The sequence below is a fragment of the Pelophylax lessonae genome, assembly GCF_965119305.1.
Source record: "Pelophylax lessonae genome assembly, chromosome: 4".
NCBI lineage: Eukaryota > Metazoa > Chordata > Amphibia > Anura > Ranidae > Pelophylax > Pelophylax lessonae.
This window is the reverse complement of record NC_138771.1, coordinates 666,692,645-666,710,419: the sequence shown is the minus strand read 5'-3', so window position 1 is coordinate 666,710,419 and position 17,775 is coordinate 666,692,645. Positions and strand designations below refer to the sequence as shown.

Sequence of the window (17,775 nt, the reverse complement as noted above, 5' to 3'; positions counted from 1 at the left end):
TTTGATGGACTATTTCTCACATCTGTATTTATGCCTGCTGACAATTTGTGACATACATGTGTCTGTGTTGCAGGAGAATTTATTTGACATAGTACCATCTGTTATTGTGGGTTTACCTTATTTTGTTCATACTGGGTGACTCTGGTTTTCCATCAATTTAGCGCAGCTCTCCCTTTACATGGAAAAAATACAGTTAAACATTGAAAGCCTCAGCACTTAAGCAGCACTGACAGGCCACGCTAAGTGCTGCTTCTGAGAATCTTCCTTGCATGTCTCCAGGGTCTGGCCATGAGATCTCATGTCATGGGACCAGACTTAGCGTATATATGGGGAATTGTCCCTGGAGCTTCAGGCAGGTTTGCAGTTTAGGATCAAACATTTCCACAAAACAGTAGAGTTCCTGGATGACACCTGTGTGATTTATAGAGTCCTCTTAATTAAAGTGATATGAAAGGCACGTAAAAAAAAAAAAAAAACATGTTATACTTACCTGCTCTGTGGAGTGTTTTTTGCACAGAACAGCCCCGATCCAAATCTTTATCGAAGAATGATCACATTACAGAAGACATAGTGCAAAGTTTCTGAGTTACGCAGGGCCCCTTTGTCAGGCATGGCATTTACCCAAGCATTCACACACAGCCGCAGCTTGGCCCTGCCCCACCACTTCCCCCGTTGGCTTACTGGCTGTGATCGACAGCCAATGAGGAGGGAGAGTCCCCGAAGAGCCGAGGCTCTCGATCACATCTCTGAATTTAAAAAAAAGAAGGAAGGACAGACAGAGGCGCCTCTAAGTTTAGACTTTATGCAACAGGTTTAATGAATAAAATTATGCACTCACGTTAGTAAGTATATATTCATGCCCATAAAACAAAGTTCCAGTCTGGAGAAGTGTACATCATCCGGTCATGGACATCCGTCCTGCTGGAGCCGAAATCCTTTCACCGTGGCTGGCTTGTACGGCAAGGTTAGAACCAGGAAGTGGGCTCTGTGTATTTGCTTGACAGCGAGGCTTGGTGGATAGTCATCTGCATGCGACGCGTTTCCGAGCGTACTTGCTGCCTGGGGGAGGGCAGCCGCGCTCCTTCTTCACGGCAAGTATAATAGCAAGTGACACGGTGCGCATTTAAATAATGAAATAATAAATGTGCACCGTGTCACTTGCTATTATGCTTGCCATGAAGAAGGAGCGCGGCTGCCCTCCCCCAGGCAGCAAGCACGCTCGGAAACGCGTCGCATGCAGATGACATCATCCAATTTTGACTATCCACCAAGCCTCGCTGTCAAGCAAATACACCAAGCCTACTTCCTGGTTCTAACCTTGCCGTACAAGCCGGCCACGGTGAAAGGATTTCGGCTCCAGCAGGACGGATGTCCATGACCGGATGATGTACACTTCTCCACACTGGAACCTTGTTTTATGGGCATGAATATATGCTTACTAACGTGAGTGCATAATTTTTATTAAACCTGTTGCATAAAGTCTACACTTAGAGGCACCTCTGTCTGTCTTTGTTTTAGCCCTGTGGAACCCCTGGCTTTTGGTTTCTGGATGGCTGCCTTACATGGTGGACTTTTTCAACCCCTGTGCCATTAATGACTTTTAACTCCATGGACTTTTGGTTCTGTGATTAAGCGCCTGTTAACATTGTGTACATCTCTGAATTACGATGGGGTTTAGATGAATATTGGGGGGCAGGGGGGCTGCTGTACACAGAAGGTTTTTTTCTACCTTTGTGCATAGAATGCCTTTAGCACCACTTTAAGGGTGATTATATTTTGCAGCTCTTGCTTGAGATATCTACTAAAATTCTGCACTTTTTTTTAGCCCAATACTGAATTGTGTCAACTCCTTACAATTGTATAAAATATTAAAAAAGGGGAGAAGATCTGACACTTATCTGAAGGAAATTGTCTCTTCACATGTATGGGACTTTTTTATTGTACTGGATGAAATGTCTTCTGGTATATGGTTGTCATGAGTGTCCTTAGATCCATCTCACCTCTATTACATTCATAGCAAAGAGGTCCCTCATTCTATAGAAATAAGGAACCATTTTTCTCCAATCTGATCCACGCCACACGAGGGTCTTCATCCCTGTTTTACCCTTTTTTCAGATATGTGACAGAGAAGAAAGTCATCTTCATAAGGTTTATGTGTACAAGTCCAATCCAACATCTAGAATTGAGCAATGTTTGTCACATGTTTTATACCCACCCAGGGCTTTTTTTCAGCTGGAACTTGGTGGAACTCAGTGCCACCACCTCTGGCTCAGGCTCTCTGAACTAGGGATCGACCAATATCGGTTTTCCGTTGCCGATACCTATATTTTGGCCATCGCATATCGGTATTGGCCAATATGGGCCGATTATTTGTACATCCTATGTCAGGGTCGGAGACTAGTCTTCTCCTCCTCCAACCATTAGATGGTGATGCTCATGTAAGGGTAAAATGATTTCACATAGCATAATTCCATTTACAAATGTTGTTGAATATGCCACTCACATAATGTACAAAACATACAGTATAAGCAATTCCACGTTAGCAGATCTGCTGGCAGATCGGTATCTCTCACCCACATACCGTATGTGATACCCAGGTCTTACCGCTCTGTCCGGCACCCACTCCATCTCTCACCTGCTCCATCACGGCGTGACCACGTGAACTCCGAGATCGTATGCCGGATGGAGCGGTATCACCCGGTTGTCACTTACGGCAAGTGGGTGAGAGACAAGGCAGTATCGGGTGGGTGGGAGATGGAGCGGGTGAGGGACGGAGCGATATTGAGTGGATGCCGAACGGAGCGGTATCACCCGGGTACCACTTACGGCAAGTGGGTGAGAGATACCGATCTGCCAGCAGATCTACTAATGTGGAATTGCTTATATCTTTTGTACATATGTGAGTGGCATATTCAAAAACATTTGTGAATGGAATTATGCTATGTGACATCATTTTACCCTTACATGAGCAATATTTGGAATATCGGTAATATCGGCCAGTTTCGGGGCCGATACAGATATATCGTAAAAAGTGAAAATTGGCCCTCCGATGATCGGCTTTGCCGTTAATCGGTCATTCCCTACTCCGAACCCTGCTCACCACTATCACTTGTAAACAGAAAAGTCCAGCTTCTGTGTTTACAAGTGACAGCTTGTCTCCCAATGGCTCCCACAGATATGATCTCCTGAGCGGCTCTCACTGAGTGCACGATGGGGACAAGGGAGATTGCAGGTGCCTGGGGGGAAGTGTGGATGATGACCCACTGAATGATCTCCCTACAAGTGAGGGAGATAAGCCACCTACAGAGTGCAGTGCCTACTAGCACCGGCTGGGTGCTTTAGTTTAATACAGCAACAAAAGTAAGACATGTGGAAGATGGTAAAGCTTTTGGGGGGGGGGGGGAGAAGATGGGGAAGTGAAGTTGCATGCAATGGTCAGAGCTGAAGAGGGGTGAAAGTGAGATTTGGATGGGGGATGCAGTGGTAAGCAGCTGTGAAAGAAGGCTGAACTTTGCACTCTGTAAGCAGCACACCCCTGAACTCTGAAAGTAAGGTACCCAGAACTCTGCACTCTGTAACCCCCGCCCCTTTCCCCCTCACTCTGTATATAATGCACTCTTGGTAGTTAATGCCCCTTTAAGACCCACCCACTGTTATGCCTCGTACACACGCAACGATAGTTGGCCGTGAATTTTCGGCCAACGTCCGATCGGCCGATTTTCGGCTTGTTAGTATGATGCTTCCGACAACCGACTGCGACTTTTCGGCCGAACAAAATCTGGTGTGCATGCTATAAAATTTTTGTTGGCCGTCAACACAACGGCCGATTTTCCGTCAGTCAGTACAGATTTCGGCAGACAAAAATGTGATGAGCAAGACTGGGCATGCTCAGAGAAGAAAAAACACATGAAAAGTAAACCAGAACATGACATCACTTCTGAAGTAGATTTTTGTTGGCCGATAAAATTAGTGTGCAGTTTAGAGCACATTTCAACCAATCGGCCGATAATCGTTGCGTGTGTACGAGGCATTAGTGAAGTTTGACCACACCCGCTATTTAATGCAGTTTTAAAGGGGGACGGGGAGGTCATAGTTGAGTTCCTGCACCTATTTTGTGAAAAAAAAAAGCCCTGTTTTTACCAGAAATGAACATATACAAGCCAATACTATGACCTGTCTTGGCTGTCACTCCGAATGATAAGAATATTTATCAAATAACTGAGGACAAAGGTCCTTTTGTTTTGTAGACCTTTTCCCATAAAGCCTGGTACACATAGACTGAAAAGCAGTCAAAAGCATGTGTACAGCTCCTCGCCCAACAGAAGCTGGTCTCACCACTGACTTCTGTCGAACGGCATGCTGATAAGACCAGCATCCATTCTCAGAACACTATAGCTTAGCGGGGGGTGGGAGAGATTGCCGTACTAACATCACCTGTGTTAACAACTTAAGCCCCGGAAGATTTTACCCCCTTGCTGACCAGGGCCTATTTTGCGATTCGGCACTGCGTGACTTTAACAGACAAATGCGCGGTCATGCGACGCTGTACCTAAGCAAATTTGACGTCCTTTTTTTCCCACAAACAGAGCTTTCTTTTGGTGGTATTTGATCACCTGTGCGATTTTTTGATCATATAAACAAAAAAAGAGCGTCAATTTTGCAAAAATAACAATATTTTTCACAATTTTTTATATGAAATTCCCCCCAAAAAATGTAAAAATCAAAATTTTTTAACATTTTAGGCCAATTTGTTTTATGCTACATATGTTTGGTGAAAAAAATCGCAAAAAGCGTATTTTGATTGGTTTGCGCAAAAGTTATTGCGTTTACTAACTAAGGGAAAGATTTTTGTCATTTTTGTTGTTTTTTTTTTTAACGAGTAATGGCGGCGATCTGTGATTTTTTTTTTTTTTTTTTGCGGGACTGCGACATTGCGGCAGACAGATCGGACCCTTGACTGACATTTTTGACACTTTTGGGGTTACCAGTGACATTACTACAGTAATCAGTGCTATACATATGCACTGTTACTGTAAAAAAGACACTGGCAGTGAAGGGGTTAACTGTATTTGAGAAGGAGGGGTTATGTGTGTCCCTAGGGGCGTGCTTCTAACTGTGATTGGATGTGGCTTGAGGTGTAAGAACAGAGATCAACGGTCCTACATAGCAGAACCGTGTGATCTCCATTCTTACACAGGGGCGAATGAAAGGCGGATGTGTTTACATTAGCCGCCTGCCTTTCTCCCGGTGTAACGGACGATCGCGAGTGACCGGAGGACATCGGGTCTGCCGGGCACATGCGCAGGGGGGGGGGGATCCATGAGCGAGCGGGAGCGTGCCTCCCTAGAGCCTCACAGGCTAGCGACGTAGTCCTACGTCGCTTTGCCTGCGAGGGGCTGACTGCTGCAGTAAATATATTGAGGGCAGTCGGCAATCTGTCAATTTTTTTTTCATTCAGCCCACTGAAAAACTCATAGTGTGTACCAGGCATATGGGATTGTATCACCACAGCATACTGGAGCAGAGTTTCTCTGGCCAAATTGAGGGCCATAGTACCTGCCTGGTAAAGAATCCAAAGGGGAAGTAGAGATAGTTTGGGAAGTTCATATTTCAAAAAAGAATTATGTTAATTCTGACTTGCAGGTCAAATCTACGACTTGGTTGCGTACAACTATAGAGGTACATGAAGAGTGGTCTGGTCCTGTATGGTGCTGGCTGGAGAGGGATCCTGGGGGGTCATCTACAGTTTGCGCTGGGTAGACATCTAGCTGTGATATTAATGGGGAGGTCTGATGACTGGATTTGCTAAAACAAGTTATAATTTAATCAGTTTATGTTCAATCGATTTTTATTAGAATTTTCATACATAAGCAATGAGTAATGGAAAGAAAAGAACAGAAATGATACGTAAATGAACGTTATTACATTTTGTGAAACATTAGGATACAAATCAGAGACTTATCGGTCAAGTACAGTAAGATATCCTATGTCATTATTGAGCTTATACTCTGTAAAACATGTCATCATCGATCTTATGATAGGGTGTGTGATCCCTACGCCCCAACACCCCAGCTGGGTACATGCTGTCTTAGGGCACAGGGCAGCACACCTATTTTCAGTTTCATGTTGAACCCATTTTTATGCAGTTTAACCACTTTACCATCGGAGGATTTCCTGCTTAACGTCCAGGCCACTTTTTACAACTTGGCACTGCGTGACTTTAACTGACAATTGCGCAGTCATGCAACCCTGTACCCAAACGAAATTTACATGCTTTTTTTCCCACAAACACAGCTTTTTTTTTTGGTGGTATTTGATCACCTCTGCGCTTTTCATTTTTTGCGATATTAATAAAAAAAGAGCGAAAATTTTGCAAAAAAATTGACATTTTCTACTTACTAAAATATCCGATATATTAAATTTTTGTCATATATTTAGGCCAAAATGTATTTAGCTACATGTCTTTGACAAAAAAATTCTCAATGAGCGTATTTTTAAGCACTTTAAGACCGGAAGATTTTACCCCCTTCCTGACCAGGCCATATTTTGCGATTCGGCACTGCGTTACTTTAACGAACAATTGCGCGGTCGTGCAACGCTGTACCCAAATTACATTTATGTCCTTTTTTCCCCCACAAATAGAGCTTTCTTTTGGTGGTATTTGATCACCTCTGCGATTTTTAATTTTTGAAAAAAACATACCCTCTCTCTCTCTCTCTCTCTCTCATCCTCTGTCTCACCCCCTCTCTCTCACCTCCCCACCTCCCCTATCTCTCTCCCTCACATCCCCCTCTCTTTCTCTCTATCATCTCTCCTCTCTATCATCCCTCCTCTCTCTCTCTCATCCCCTCTCTCTCTCATCCCCCCCCTCTCTCTCACCCCCTCTCTCTCTCACCCCCTCTCTCTCTCTCACCCCCCTCTCTCTCTCTCACCCCCTCTCTCTTTCTCATCCCCCTCTCATCCCTCCTCTCTCTCTCTCTCTCTCTCCCCCCTCTCTCTCTCTCCCCCCCTCTCTCTCTCTCTCTCTCTCATCCCTCCTCTCTCCCCCCCTCTCTCTCTCTCTCTCTCATCCCCCTCTCTCTCACCACCCCCTCTCTCTCATCCCTCCTCTCTCTCTCACACCCCCCTCTCTCTCACCCCCCCCTCTCTCTCTCCCATCCCCTCTCATGAGATCTCAGGGGTTCATGCTGGGACTTGTAGTCCTTTAATTTTGGAGAGAGTCACATCCATTAAAAAGGAAGGAGTGGGGCACATTTACATAGGAAAGGGAGGGGGGCGTCCAATTTTACTCTTGCCTAGGGCAGCACAAAACTAAAATACACCACTGTTGTTTACTCACCTCCATTTATCTGGTAGTTTTTGGCTCATCAAACTATCTCTCCATGTTTGACACTGGTTGCTTATCCCCTGGTCTACTGAGGCTGGTCTCCTTCCGACTCTTTCAGACGCTTTTTCTCTGGGGTACAGCATGTTCCCTTTTGGGGTGCCCCGGAGAAATTGGCTCCCGCTTTTATTTGGATCTCAGCCCTAATAAGCTCATTACATATTTCTGTGAGTATTTCAACCATCTATTGTGTCATATTAACATCCTCTACCCTCTTTTAACATCAAGATGCCAAGACTGTACTTTTTACACTGTGTTGAGTGACGAGTCTTGTATACCCTTATTGTTCGATTGCCTTGATATCTTATGTTCTTTTGTTATCTTTTTGCATATTTCAATAAAAACTATTGAAAGGAAGGAAAATAAGTGGAAAATAAAAGAGGAGGACAATCTCTACCCCTGAGAAGGTCCTGGGCAGTCAGTCATAAACTTATCAAATGTGGAGGAGAACTGGAAGTGTAGCCATGTAGTCCATATAATGGAATGGGATTAATTTTTACCCACATCCCAGGCAATCATGCGTTAATCAATAATCAATAATCATAATTTAATCAATTTAGCTATAATAATTGTTTCCTTTTAATTCCAGGACATGGTCTGAATGGTGGGTCTCAAATCGTAAATTATGGCATCCAATGTTCCTGGAGGTGAGAACTACCATGCCGGACAGGTTGTTGGTTTGACTTTTGTTGTGAAATTTATTTATATAAATACAATGTAGAGCAGAAGGATGGCAGATTCAATGCCATTCAGGCATACCCTGATACCCTGACCCTAATCTCAGAGCCAGTAGACATCCTCAGAAGTAAGGTTTACTTTCTAGTAGGGTAATTACTGGAAACAGTTGATGCCGAAGTATCTACCCCAAGAGGGTTTTTAGGCAGCCATGGTAGTAGTCAAAAAATGAAAAAAGGTATTATAAAAATATACTTTATTAACATATTGATTTGTGACAAGAAAAGATAGTGCACATGATAAAAGACCCCATATTAGGGAAATGTAAATTATGAGCTCCGGTTACAAATGGTAACAATATATATCTCATACAATATCATAACATGATAGTAAACAGCATCGACCCCAACTAGTGGATAATGGGGGAGCACAAACGCTGACGTGTTTCGACCTATAGAAGGTCTTCCTCAGGGGGACTGTAATATCATGAAGATGAGATCAATTGAAGACCAAGGAGCAGATGAAGGTCCATAGTATCCTCTACAGTCAAAGGGTCACAGGTACCTCCCTCCCCGGGCAGCAGGACAGGCGTGAAGGTTTACAGGGAGTCACCAATACATACCACCAAGCAGGGGAGTGCAAGACACCCAGCTGCAGCAGTTTGGGACCTGCTTTCCACGTAATGCCGCACGATGTGAGGATTCTTTCTAGTAGGGTAATATAAGAAATGGGTATTGGGAATGCATATTCAAGTCTAATTAAAACCATTTTTTAGTTTGAATAGAATGGAGGAGATTTTAAATTCCTGAAAGTTGTTTTGTGGGGAAAGGGGGTTCTGTCACTTCCTGTCTCATTAATATCCTGGAAAGGAACGGGGTGTGGTTGTCACCAGGACTGGATGAGAATAGGGATGAACTCCACAGACTGAACTTTGCTTGTTCAGGTGTGTTTCCGAATGCAGATTTTCAGCCCATTCAGCCGGGGTTTTTCCCCCACTACCAGCTTCTGTCTTTTGCTGTCAAGGCTGGTAGAGAAGCAGCCAGCTTCTGGCACCTGCCACATCCTTAGCAACCAGTGACATCACCGGGCCCCCTTAATTTACTGGCTGAAAATCCCCGGGCCATGTACACATTGCGCCCTTGATATTTATACATTTGAACACTTCCATTTCCAGAGCTGTTTTTGCATTGTTTGAAAACATGTATATAAAAAGTCATTTTAGGCCTGAAGATTATTTAAAACCCCCAAACATTGAACACTGCTCAAACAAATTAAAGGAACACTTTTTAAACAGAGTATAGAATCAAGTCAATGAAACTCTTGGGATATTGATCTGGTCAGTTAAGTAGCAGAGGGGGTTGTTAATGAGTTTCAGCTGCTTTGGTGGTAATAAAATTAACAACAGAGGCACTAGATGGGCAACAACGAGACAACCTCCAAAACAGGAATGGTTTTATAGGTGGAGGCCCCTTAAATTTTTTTTTCCCCTTTTCATCTTTTCTGACTAGTTTTGCATTTGGCTAGGGTCGGTGTCACTACTGGTAGTATGAGGCCATACCTGGACCCTATAGAGGTTGCACAGGCAGTCCAACTCCTCCAGGATGGCACATTAATATGTGCCATTGCCACAAGATTTGTTGTGTCTCATAGGAGTTGGGATGCATATGCAACCTCTGCAATTATTGTATGAGAGCTGGACAGGGCCAAAAAGGTCTATAACCCATCAGCAGGACCGGTATCTGCTCCTTTGTGCAAGGGGGAACAGGATGAGCTCTGCCAGAGCCCTACAAAATGACCTCCAGCAGGCCACTGGTGTGAATGTCTCTGACCAAACAATCGGAAACAGACTTCATGAGGGTGGCCTGAGGGCCCAACGTCCTCTAGTGCAACCTGTGCTCACTGCCTGGCACCATGGAGCTTGATTGGCATTTGCCATTGAACACCAGAATTGGGAGATCCGCCACTGGCCCCCTGTGCTTTTCACAGATGAGAGCAGGTTCACCCTGAGCACATGTGACAGACGTGAAGGGGTCTGGAGAAGCCGTGGAGAATGTTGTGCTGCCTGTAACAATGTTGTTTGGTGGTGGGTCAGTGATGGTCTGGGGAGTCGTATCCATGGAGGGACACACAGACCTCTACAGGCTAGAAAATGGCACCCTGACTGCCATTAGGTATTAGGATGAAATCTTTGGACCCATTATTAGACCCTACGCTGGTGCAGTGGGTCCTGGGTTCCTCCTGGTGCACAACAATGACCAGCCTAATGTAGCGAGAGTATGCAGCCAGTTCCTGGAGGATGAAGGAATTGATATAATTGAATATAATTGAATAGCCCCCACACTCTCCTGATCCTATAGAACACCTCTGGGACATTATGTTTTGGTCCATCTGATGCCGCCAGGTTGCACCTCAGTCTGTTCAGGATCTCAGTGATGCCCTGGTTCAGATGTGGGAGGAAATATCCCAGGACACCATCTGTTGTCTCATTAGGAGAATGCCCCGACGTTGTCAGGCATGCTACAAGCACATGGGGGCCATACAAACAACTGAGGACCATTCTGAGTTGCTGCAATGGCATTTCAGCAAAATGGACTAGCCTGCTGCATCATTTTTTTTCATTTTGATTTTCGGGGTGTGCTTGAATTCACCCCTCTGTAGGGTGATCATTTTCATTTCCATCAAACGATGTGGCATCCTTTCGATCCTAACACAATACCCAGTCCAGACCAGTATAGATCCTAAAACATTAACCAGTCCATACCAGTATACATCCTAACACGTTACCCAGTCCATACCAGTATAGATCCTAACACATTACCCAGTCCATACCAGTATAGATCCTAACACATTACCCAGTCCATACCAGTATAGATCCTAACCCATTGCCCAGTCCATAACAGTATAGATCCTAACACATTACCCAGTCCATACCAGTATAGATCCTAACATATTACCCAGTCCATACCAGTATAGATATCCAGCATGATATTTTTCCCCATGGAGATCTAATGTGTTATCAAAGTGTTCCTTTAAATTTTTTTGGGCAGTGTATATTTTCTGAAAGCAGAAAATAATGCCTCCCATTCTCATGGTTAGGCAAATGTGTTTGAGTTGAATACGTAAATACCAGATCCTTTAATCAGCCTGTCTACTCCTCCACCCCTTTTGTAATACTTAACATTCCGTGGGGGTACATGTAAAAGAAAGGCTCCACTAGTATAATAGAGTTCCACACTCTAGTGTTTTTTTAAAAATGATCTACTAACGGCCAAAACCAATGGACACTACTCTGTACTCCTACTCCTGGACCTTTCTGCTGCCTTTGATACGGTTGACCACCCCCTCCTCCTCCACAAACTCCACACCTTTGGTCTCCGTGACTGTACTCTTCACTGGTTATCTTCCTACTTATCCAACTGCACCTATAGCTTTGCGTACAATTCCACTTCCTCCTCTCCTCTTCCCTTCTCTGTTGGGGTCCCCCAAGGCTCTGTTCTTGGACCTCTCCTATTTTCAAACTACACCTCCTCTCTGGGTCAGCTGATAGCCTCCTACGGCTTCCAATACCATCTCTACGCTGTCGATACCCAAATCTATCTATCTATCCACCCCCCAGCTCTCTCCCTCAAGCCTCGTACACACGCAACGATTATTGGCCAACCGATCGGCCGTCTTTTGTCCAGTGTTGTTGTGTTGGTTGAAATGTGCTCTAGAATGCACACTCATTTTCTCGGCCAACAACAACCAACTTCAGAAGTGATGTCATGTGATGGTTAACTTTCCCTGTGTTTTTTCTTCTCTGAGCATGCCCAGTCTTGCTCATCACATTTTTGTCTGCCGAAATCTGTACTGACTGACGCAAAATCGGCCGTTCTGTTGACGGCCAACAAAAATTTTATAGCATGCACACCAGATTTTTTTTGGCCGAAAAGTCGGAGTCGGTTGTCGGAAGCATCATACTAACAAGCCGAAAATCTGCCGATCGGACGTTGGCCGAAAATACACGGCCAACTATCGATGCGTGTGTACAAGGCATCAGTCTCCTCATGTATCACTAATTTACTATCAGATATATCAGTCTGGATGTCTCACCACTTCCTCAAACTCAATTTATCCAAAACAGAACTTATCATTTTTCCTCCACCACGTGCCCCTTCCCCCGATCTCTCTGTCAATATCGATGGCACAACTATCAACCCCCATGCCAAGGTCCTAGGTGTAGTCTTGGGCTCTGAACTCTCCTTCAAGCCCCACATCCAATCACTGTCCAAATCTTGCCGCCTCAACCTCCGCAACATCTCCAAAATACGCCCCTTTCTAACCAATGACACAACAAAGCTCCTAGTTCACTCCCTGGTCATCTCGTGCCTCGACTACTGCAATTTCCATCTCATTGGGTTACCTCTACATAGGCTCCTCCCCCCTTCAATCCATCATGAATGCTGCTGCCAGATTCATCCACCTTACCAATCGCTCAGTGTCCACTACTCCACATGTCCACATGATTGGATTTCACTGTTTTTTTTTTTTCAATTGAGTTTTAAATTTTAACCACTTCTGGATCGGAAGGATGTGCCCTCTTAACCACTTGCCGACCAGTCACTGGGACTGTACTGCGGCAAAGTGGCTCGATTCCATCCAGCGACGTAGACCTACGTCGCTGGACTCCTCCCCCTGTAGGCGGCGCTCTTGCGCTGCCGGAGGCACGCTCCCGCTGTTTTCAGTCACAGCGGGAGTCGGGCCAGGGGAGGAGCGGCGGCGATCGCCGCTGCTCTTCCCCGATCATCGGGGAATCGAGTTTGGAGATCCGCCCGCCTGTGTAAACACAAGCGGGCGGATCTCCTAAGTGACAAACAGTAACAGACTGCAGGGTTCAGCATAGCTGAACATGCGATCTGTCCCTGTGTCACACAGTCTCCTCCCCCCCACACACGTCAGTAAGCACCAGGCATACATTAACCCCCTCCCTCTCCAATAAAATTAACCCCTTCCCTGCCAGTGTAATTTTTACAATAACAGTGCATATTTATAGCATTGATTACTGCAGTAATGTCACTGGTACCCCCAAAAGTGTCAAAAATGTCAGTCAAGGGTCCGATCTGTCCGCCGCAATGTCGAAGTCCCACAAAAAAAATCTCAGATCGCCGCCATTACTCGTTAAAAAAAACCCACCAAAAATGACATAAATCTTTCCCTTAGTTAGTAAACGCGATAACTTTTGTGCAAACCAATCAAAATCCGCTTATTGTGATTTTTTTTACTAAACATAGGTAGCAGAAAACAAATTGGACAAAAATGTAAAAAAATTTTGATTTTTACATTTTTTTTTTGGGGGGGGGGAATTTCATATAAAAAAATGTTAAAAATATTGTTATTTTTTCAAAATAAATGCTCTTTTTTTGTTTATAGCGCAAAAAGTAAAAATCGCACAGGTGATCAAATACCACCAAAAGAAAGCTCTGTTTATGGGAAAAAAAGGACACATTTTGTTTGGGTACGGTATCGCACGACAGCGCAATTGTCAGTTAAAGTTGCACAGCGCCGAATCGCAAAAAGTGGCCCAGACGAAGACAGCAAATTCCTCCGGTGGTAAAGTGGTTAATGAGCCATTTTTTGTGATTCGGCACTGCATTCCTTTAACGGACAATTGCGCAGCCATGTGACGCTGTACCCAAATAAAAATTTTTCCCCACAAATAGAATTTTCTTTTGGTGGTATTTGATCACCTGTGTGATTTCTATTTTTTGCGCTATAACCATAAAAAGGGCGACTATTCTGAAAAAAAAAAAAAATATATATATTTTTCACTTTCTGCTATATAACATTCCCAAAAAAAAAAAAATTAAAAATCTAATTTTTTCATCATTTTCGGCCAATTTGTATTCTGCTACACGTTTATGGTAAAAAAAAAAAAAAAAAAAATCCTTTTATTCTAATGATCTCTTTCCAGTGTCAGTTCTCTTCATTTCACTATTCTCAGTATGTTTTACCATGTTCAGTTTGATCGTTCTACTGTGTTTTTTGTATTTTGTACTTGAAACTTTTTCAATAAAAATCAATGAAAGTAAAAAGGGGAAAATTAAAAAAAAAAAAAAAAAAATCCTAATAAGCGTATTTTCATTGGTTTGCGCAAAAGTTATTGCGTCTACAAACTATGGGAAAGATTTATGTCATTTTTTTTTCTTTTTTTACTAGTAATGGCGGCGATCTGCGATTTTTAGTGGGACTGCGACATTGCGGCAGACAGATCGTACCCCTAACTGACATTTTTGACACTTTTGAGGGGACCACTATAGTAATCAGTGCTAAAAATATGCGCTGTTACTGTAATAATGACACTGGCAGGGAAGGGATTAACCTAGGTGTGATCAAAGGGCTAAATGTGGGCCTAGGGGGTGTTTTCTAACTGTGAGGGGGATGGGCTTGTGAAATCAATACAGAGACCTGTGTTCCTAAATAGGAGGAGCTCTGTACTGATTTCTGAGAGAACAACGGTCTGCTGTGTTTACAACTCCCGTTCTCTCTTCATGGGGAGTGATCAAAGGTGCCCAGTGGCAATCGCGGCTGCCGGCCCCTTGGATTGGCTTCCACGCTGGCGAGTGGGTGCATGCGTGCATCTCCGGTGGTGCACGCGTGCCCCCAGGATCGCTCTTGCAGACCGCCATACAGGTACGGCGTTTCGCAGGAACCTGCCACCGTTTAACTGCGACGGCTGGCTGGCAAGTGGTTAAAACTGTTCTCTTTTTTGTCAGTTTTTCATTTATGTATCCTCTACAGTCCCTTAATTCTTGTGGTAAAAATAGCTGCATTCTTTTTTTCTAGTACATTTCAGCCATTTCTCCCTCATTAATATTGTCCAAGTGCTGGCCAATTTTACACTGCTGTATCACCTGCAGTCTTTTGGCTCTTAAAGAGAGTTTAAAACAAATTGTCCGGCCGTAGGACAGTTTTGCATCAGTGAGAACTGGGACAGCATCAGTGAACATCTAGTCCATTTCAACGTGCCAAAGTGGATCCATTACCATTTTATCAATAAAAATACGAGGCGGCGCTAAATCCTAATAGTGCAATCGTGAATAATCATATGGTAAAAAATGTGGCATGAAAACAACTAAACATGCAGTGGATAAATTATGAGCAAAATATATGATTGAAAAAAATCAATCATATGAAAGTGATATAATGAAATAGATGCAATATCCAGTGTTAAGTGATGTTTCGGCCTGCCCCTGGGAAGACGTCACCAATGACAAAACGCGTCCGGATTTGCTGTTACTGAAGACATCAAGCTTGGTTAGCTGTCACTCACCGTGTTCCTTTCCTAGGAGCTGACAGCCTGCTGGTGTTTTACTTGTTTGTGCCTCTTTACAACTAGAGATGTATAGTAACTAAGTAGAACTACTTCACTACTGTACTTAAGTACTGAAAGGCGGTATCTGTACTTTCCTAGAGTAGAATGTTTTTCTCCTACTTCCACTTTTACTTCACTACATTTTTTCAATGATTTCAATACTTCTACTCCAATATTTTTTTTTTTTGTGCTGAATAGTTACTCGTTACAATTATAAAAATTACCACTGCCAGAACAGTAGATGGCAGGTTTCATGAAGCTCAAAACATGTGTATTATCAGCGCATAGGAAAATAAATGCTACTGTATGTATAAATAAAAGCTGCATTTGAAATAATAAAAAACAATATGATGTTCAAACTTTTGACTTCTTTCTTTAATAACTACATAATACAGTACTTGTACTTTTACTTTCAGTACTTGAGTAGCAAATTAAAAAAAAAAAACGACTTGCAATACTTAGGTACAAAAAATGTTGAATACTTTAGTACTTCTACTCAAGTCACTTTTTGATCGAGCACTTCCACTTCTACTCAAGTCACTTTTTGATCGAGCACTTGTACTTTTACTCAAGTATGGGTTTCGAGTACTTTATACAACTCTGTTTACAAATCATCGAAGGCACTTTTTATATATTTTAATAAAAGGACTTAAAGCGGAGTTCCACCCAAATGTGGAACTTCCTCTCATTTGCTTCCCCCCCCCCCCTCCGGTGCCACATTTGGGAGGGGGGGGGACAGGTACCTGTTTTTGACAGGTACCCTTCCCCACTTCAGGGAACAGCGCCATGGCGAAGTGAGGACCCCTCTTCCGCCCCTGAGCCAATCCGAATGCGCAGCGCGCTTGGCACATGCACAGTAGGGACCCGCCCGTGAAACCGCGAGGCTTCACTGCCGGGTTCCCTGACCGGCAATGGCGGCTGGAGCACCCAACAGCCGATGGAAACATCGGCTGCGGTGCCGACATCGCTGGACTCCAGGACAGGTAAGTGTCCTAATATTAAAAGTTATCAGCTACGGTACGTGTAGCTGCTGACTTATAATTTTTGGAGGGGGGAGGCTGGAGGCTGGAGGCTGGAACACCGCTTTACTATGTTCATTTTTTTATTCCCTATTCATTTGGAGCTGCTGCTGAGCAGCCACCATCTATCTCGGGTGCCGGGTTATTTTGTGCTTATATGACCATTATAATTTATGCTATCTGGTAAGAAGCGTATGCTAAGTGTTGGTGCTTGGTGGTGGATTTTATCAATCAACGTTACTTATACACTTTATTGCACTTTATGAACACTTTTGTTTAATATTGATAAGGACTTTTTCATTAGAAGAACTTTTTATGTTCACCTAACAGTGGATTTTGCATCTATTTCATTATATGACTTTCATTTGATTGCTTTTTTTTTTTCAACAATATATTTTGCTTATAATTTATTCACTTCATGTTTAGTTGTTTTCATGCCACATAATTTACTATATGATTATTAACCACTTGCCGACCGCTCACATTGAGCGTACTGCGGCAAAGTGGTTCGTTATCGTCCAGCGACGTAGTACTACGTCGCTGGACTCCTCCCCCTGTAGGCGGCGCTCGCGCGCCGCCGGAGGCGCGCTCCCGCTGTTTTCAGTCACAGCGGGAGTCGGGCCAGGGGAGGAGTGGCGGCGATCGCCGCTGCTCTTCCCCGATCGTCGGGGAATCTAGTTTGGAGATCCGCCCGCTTGTGTAAAAGAGCGGGCGGATCTCCTAAGTGACAGGCAGTGACAGATCGCAGGGTTCAGCATAGCTGAACATGCGATCAGTCCCTGTGTCACTCAGTCACCTCCCCCACACACGTTAGTAAGCACCAGGCATACATTAACCCCTCCCTCTCCAATAAAATTAACCCCTTCCCTGCCAGTGTCATTTTTACAGTAACAGTGCATATTTATAGCACTGATTACTGCAGTAATGTCACTGGTACCCCCAAAAGGGTCAAAAATGTCAGTCAAGGGTCCGATCTGTTCGCCACAATGTCGCAGTCCTGCAAAAAAAAACGCAGATCGCATTACTCGTTAAAAAAAAAAACACCAAAAATGACAAAAATCTTTCCCTTAGTTAGTAAACGCAATAACTTTTGCACAAACCAATCAAAATACGCTTATTGTGATTTTTTTTTACCAAACATAGGTAGCAGAAAACAAATTGGCCAAAAATTTTAAAAAATTTTGATTTTTACAATTTTTTGGGGGGGGGAATTTCATATAAAAAAATGTTAAAAATATAGTTATTTTTCCAAAATAAACGCTATTTTTATTTGTTTATAGCACAAAAAGTAAAAATCGCACAGGTGATCAAATACCACCAAAAGAAAGCTTTGTTTGTGGGGAAAA

The 17,775-nt window shown here is 43.6% G+C and overlaps 2 protein-coding genes across 2 annotated transcripts in view; one reads left to right on the top strand and one right to left on the bottom strand.

The window, feature by feature from the left end:
- LOC309554200 (NACHT, LRR and PYD domains-containing protein 12-like) overlaps positions 1-17,775 on the bottom strand; it is a 612,971-nt gene that overhangs the window by 448,469 nt on the left and 146,727 nt on the right. The gene's annotated exons all lie outside the window — the stretch shown is intronic.
- Positions 1-17,775, top strand: part of LOC309552462 (apoptosis-associated speck-like protein containing a CARD) — a gene marked incomplete at its 3' end in the record, with an annotated part of 47,622 nt that overhangs the window by 24,832 nt on the left and 5,015 nt on the right. The window contains exon 2 of the mRNA XM_082253433.1: positions 7,974-8,031. Within this exon, the coding sequence (XP_082109559.1) occupies positions 8,010-8,031 (22 nt within the window). The 5' untranslated portion in view covers positions 7,974-8,009. The remainder of the gene's footprint in view (positions 1-7,973; positions 8,032-17,775) is intronic.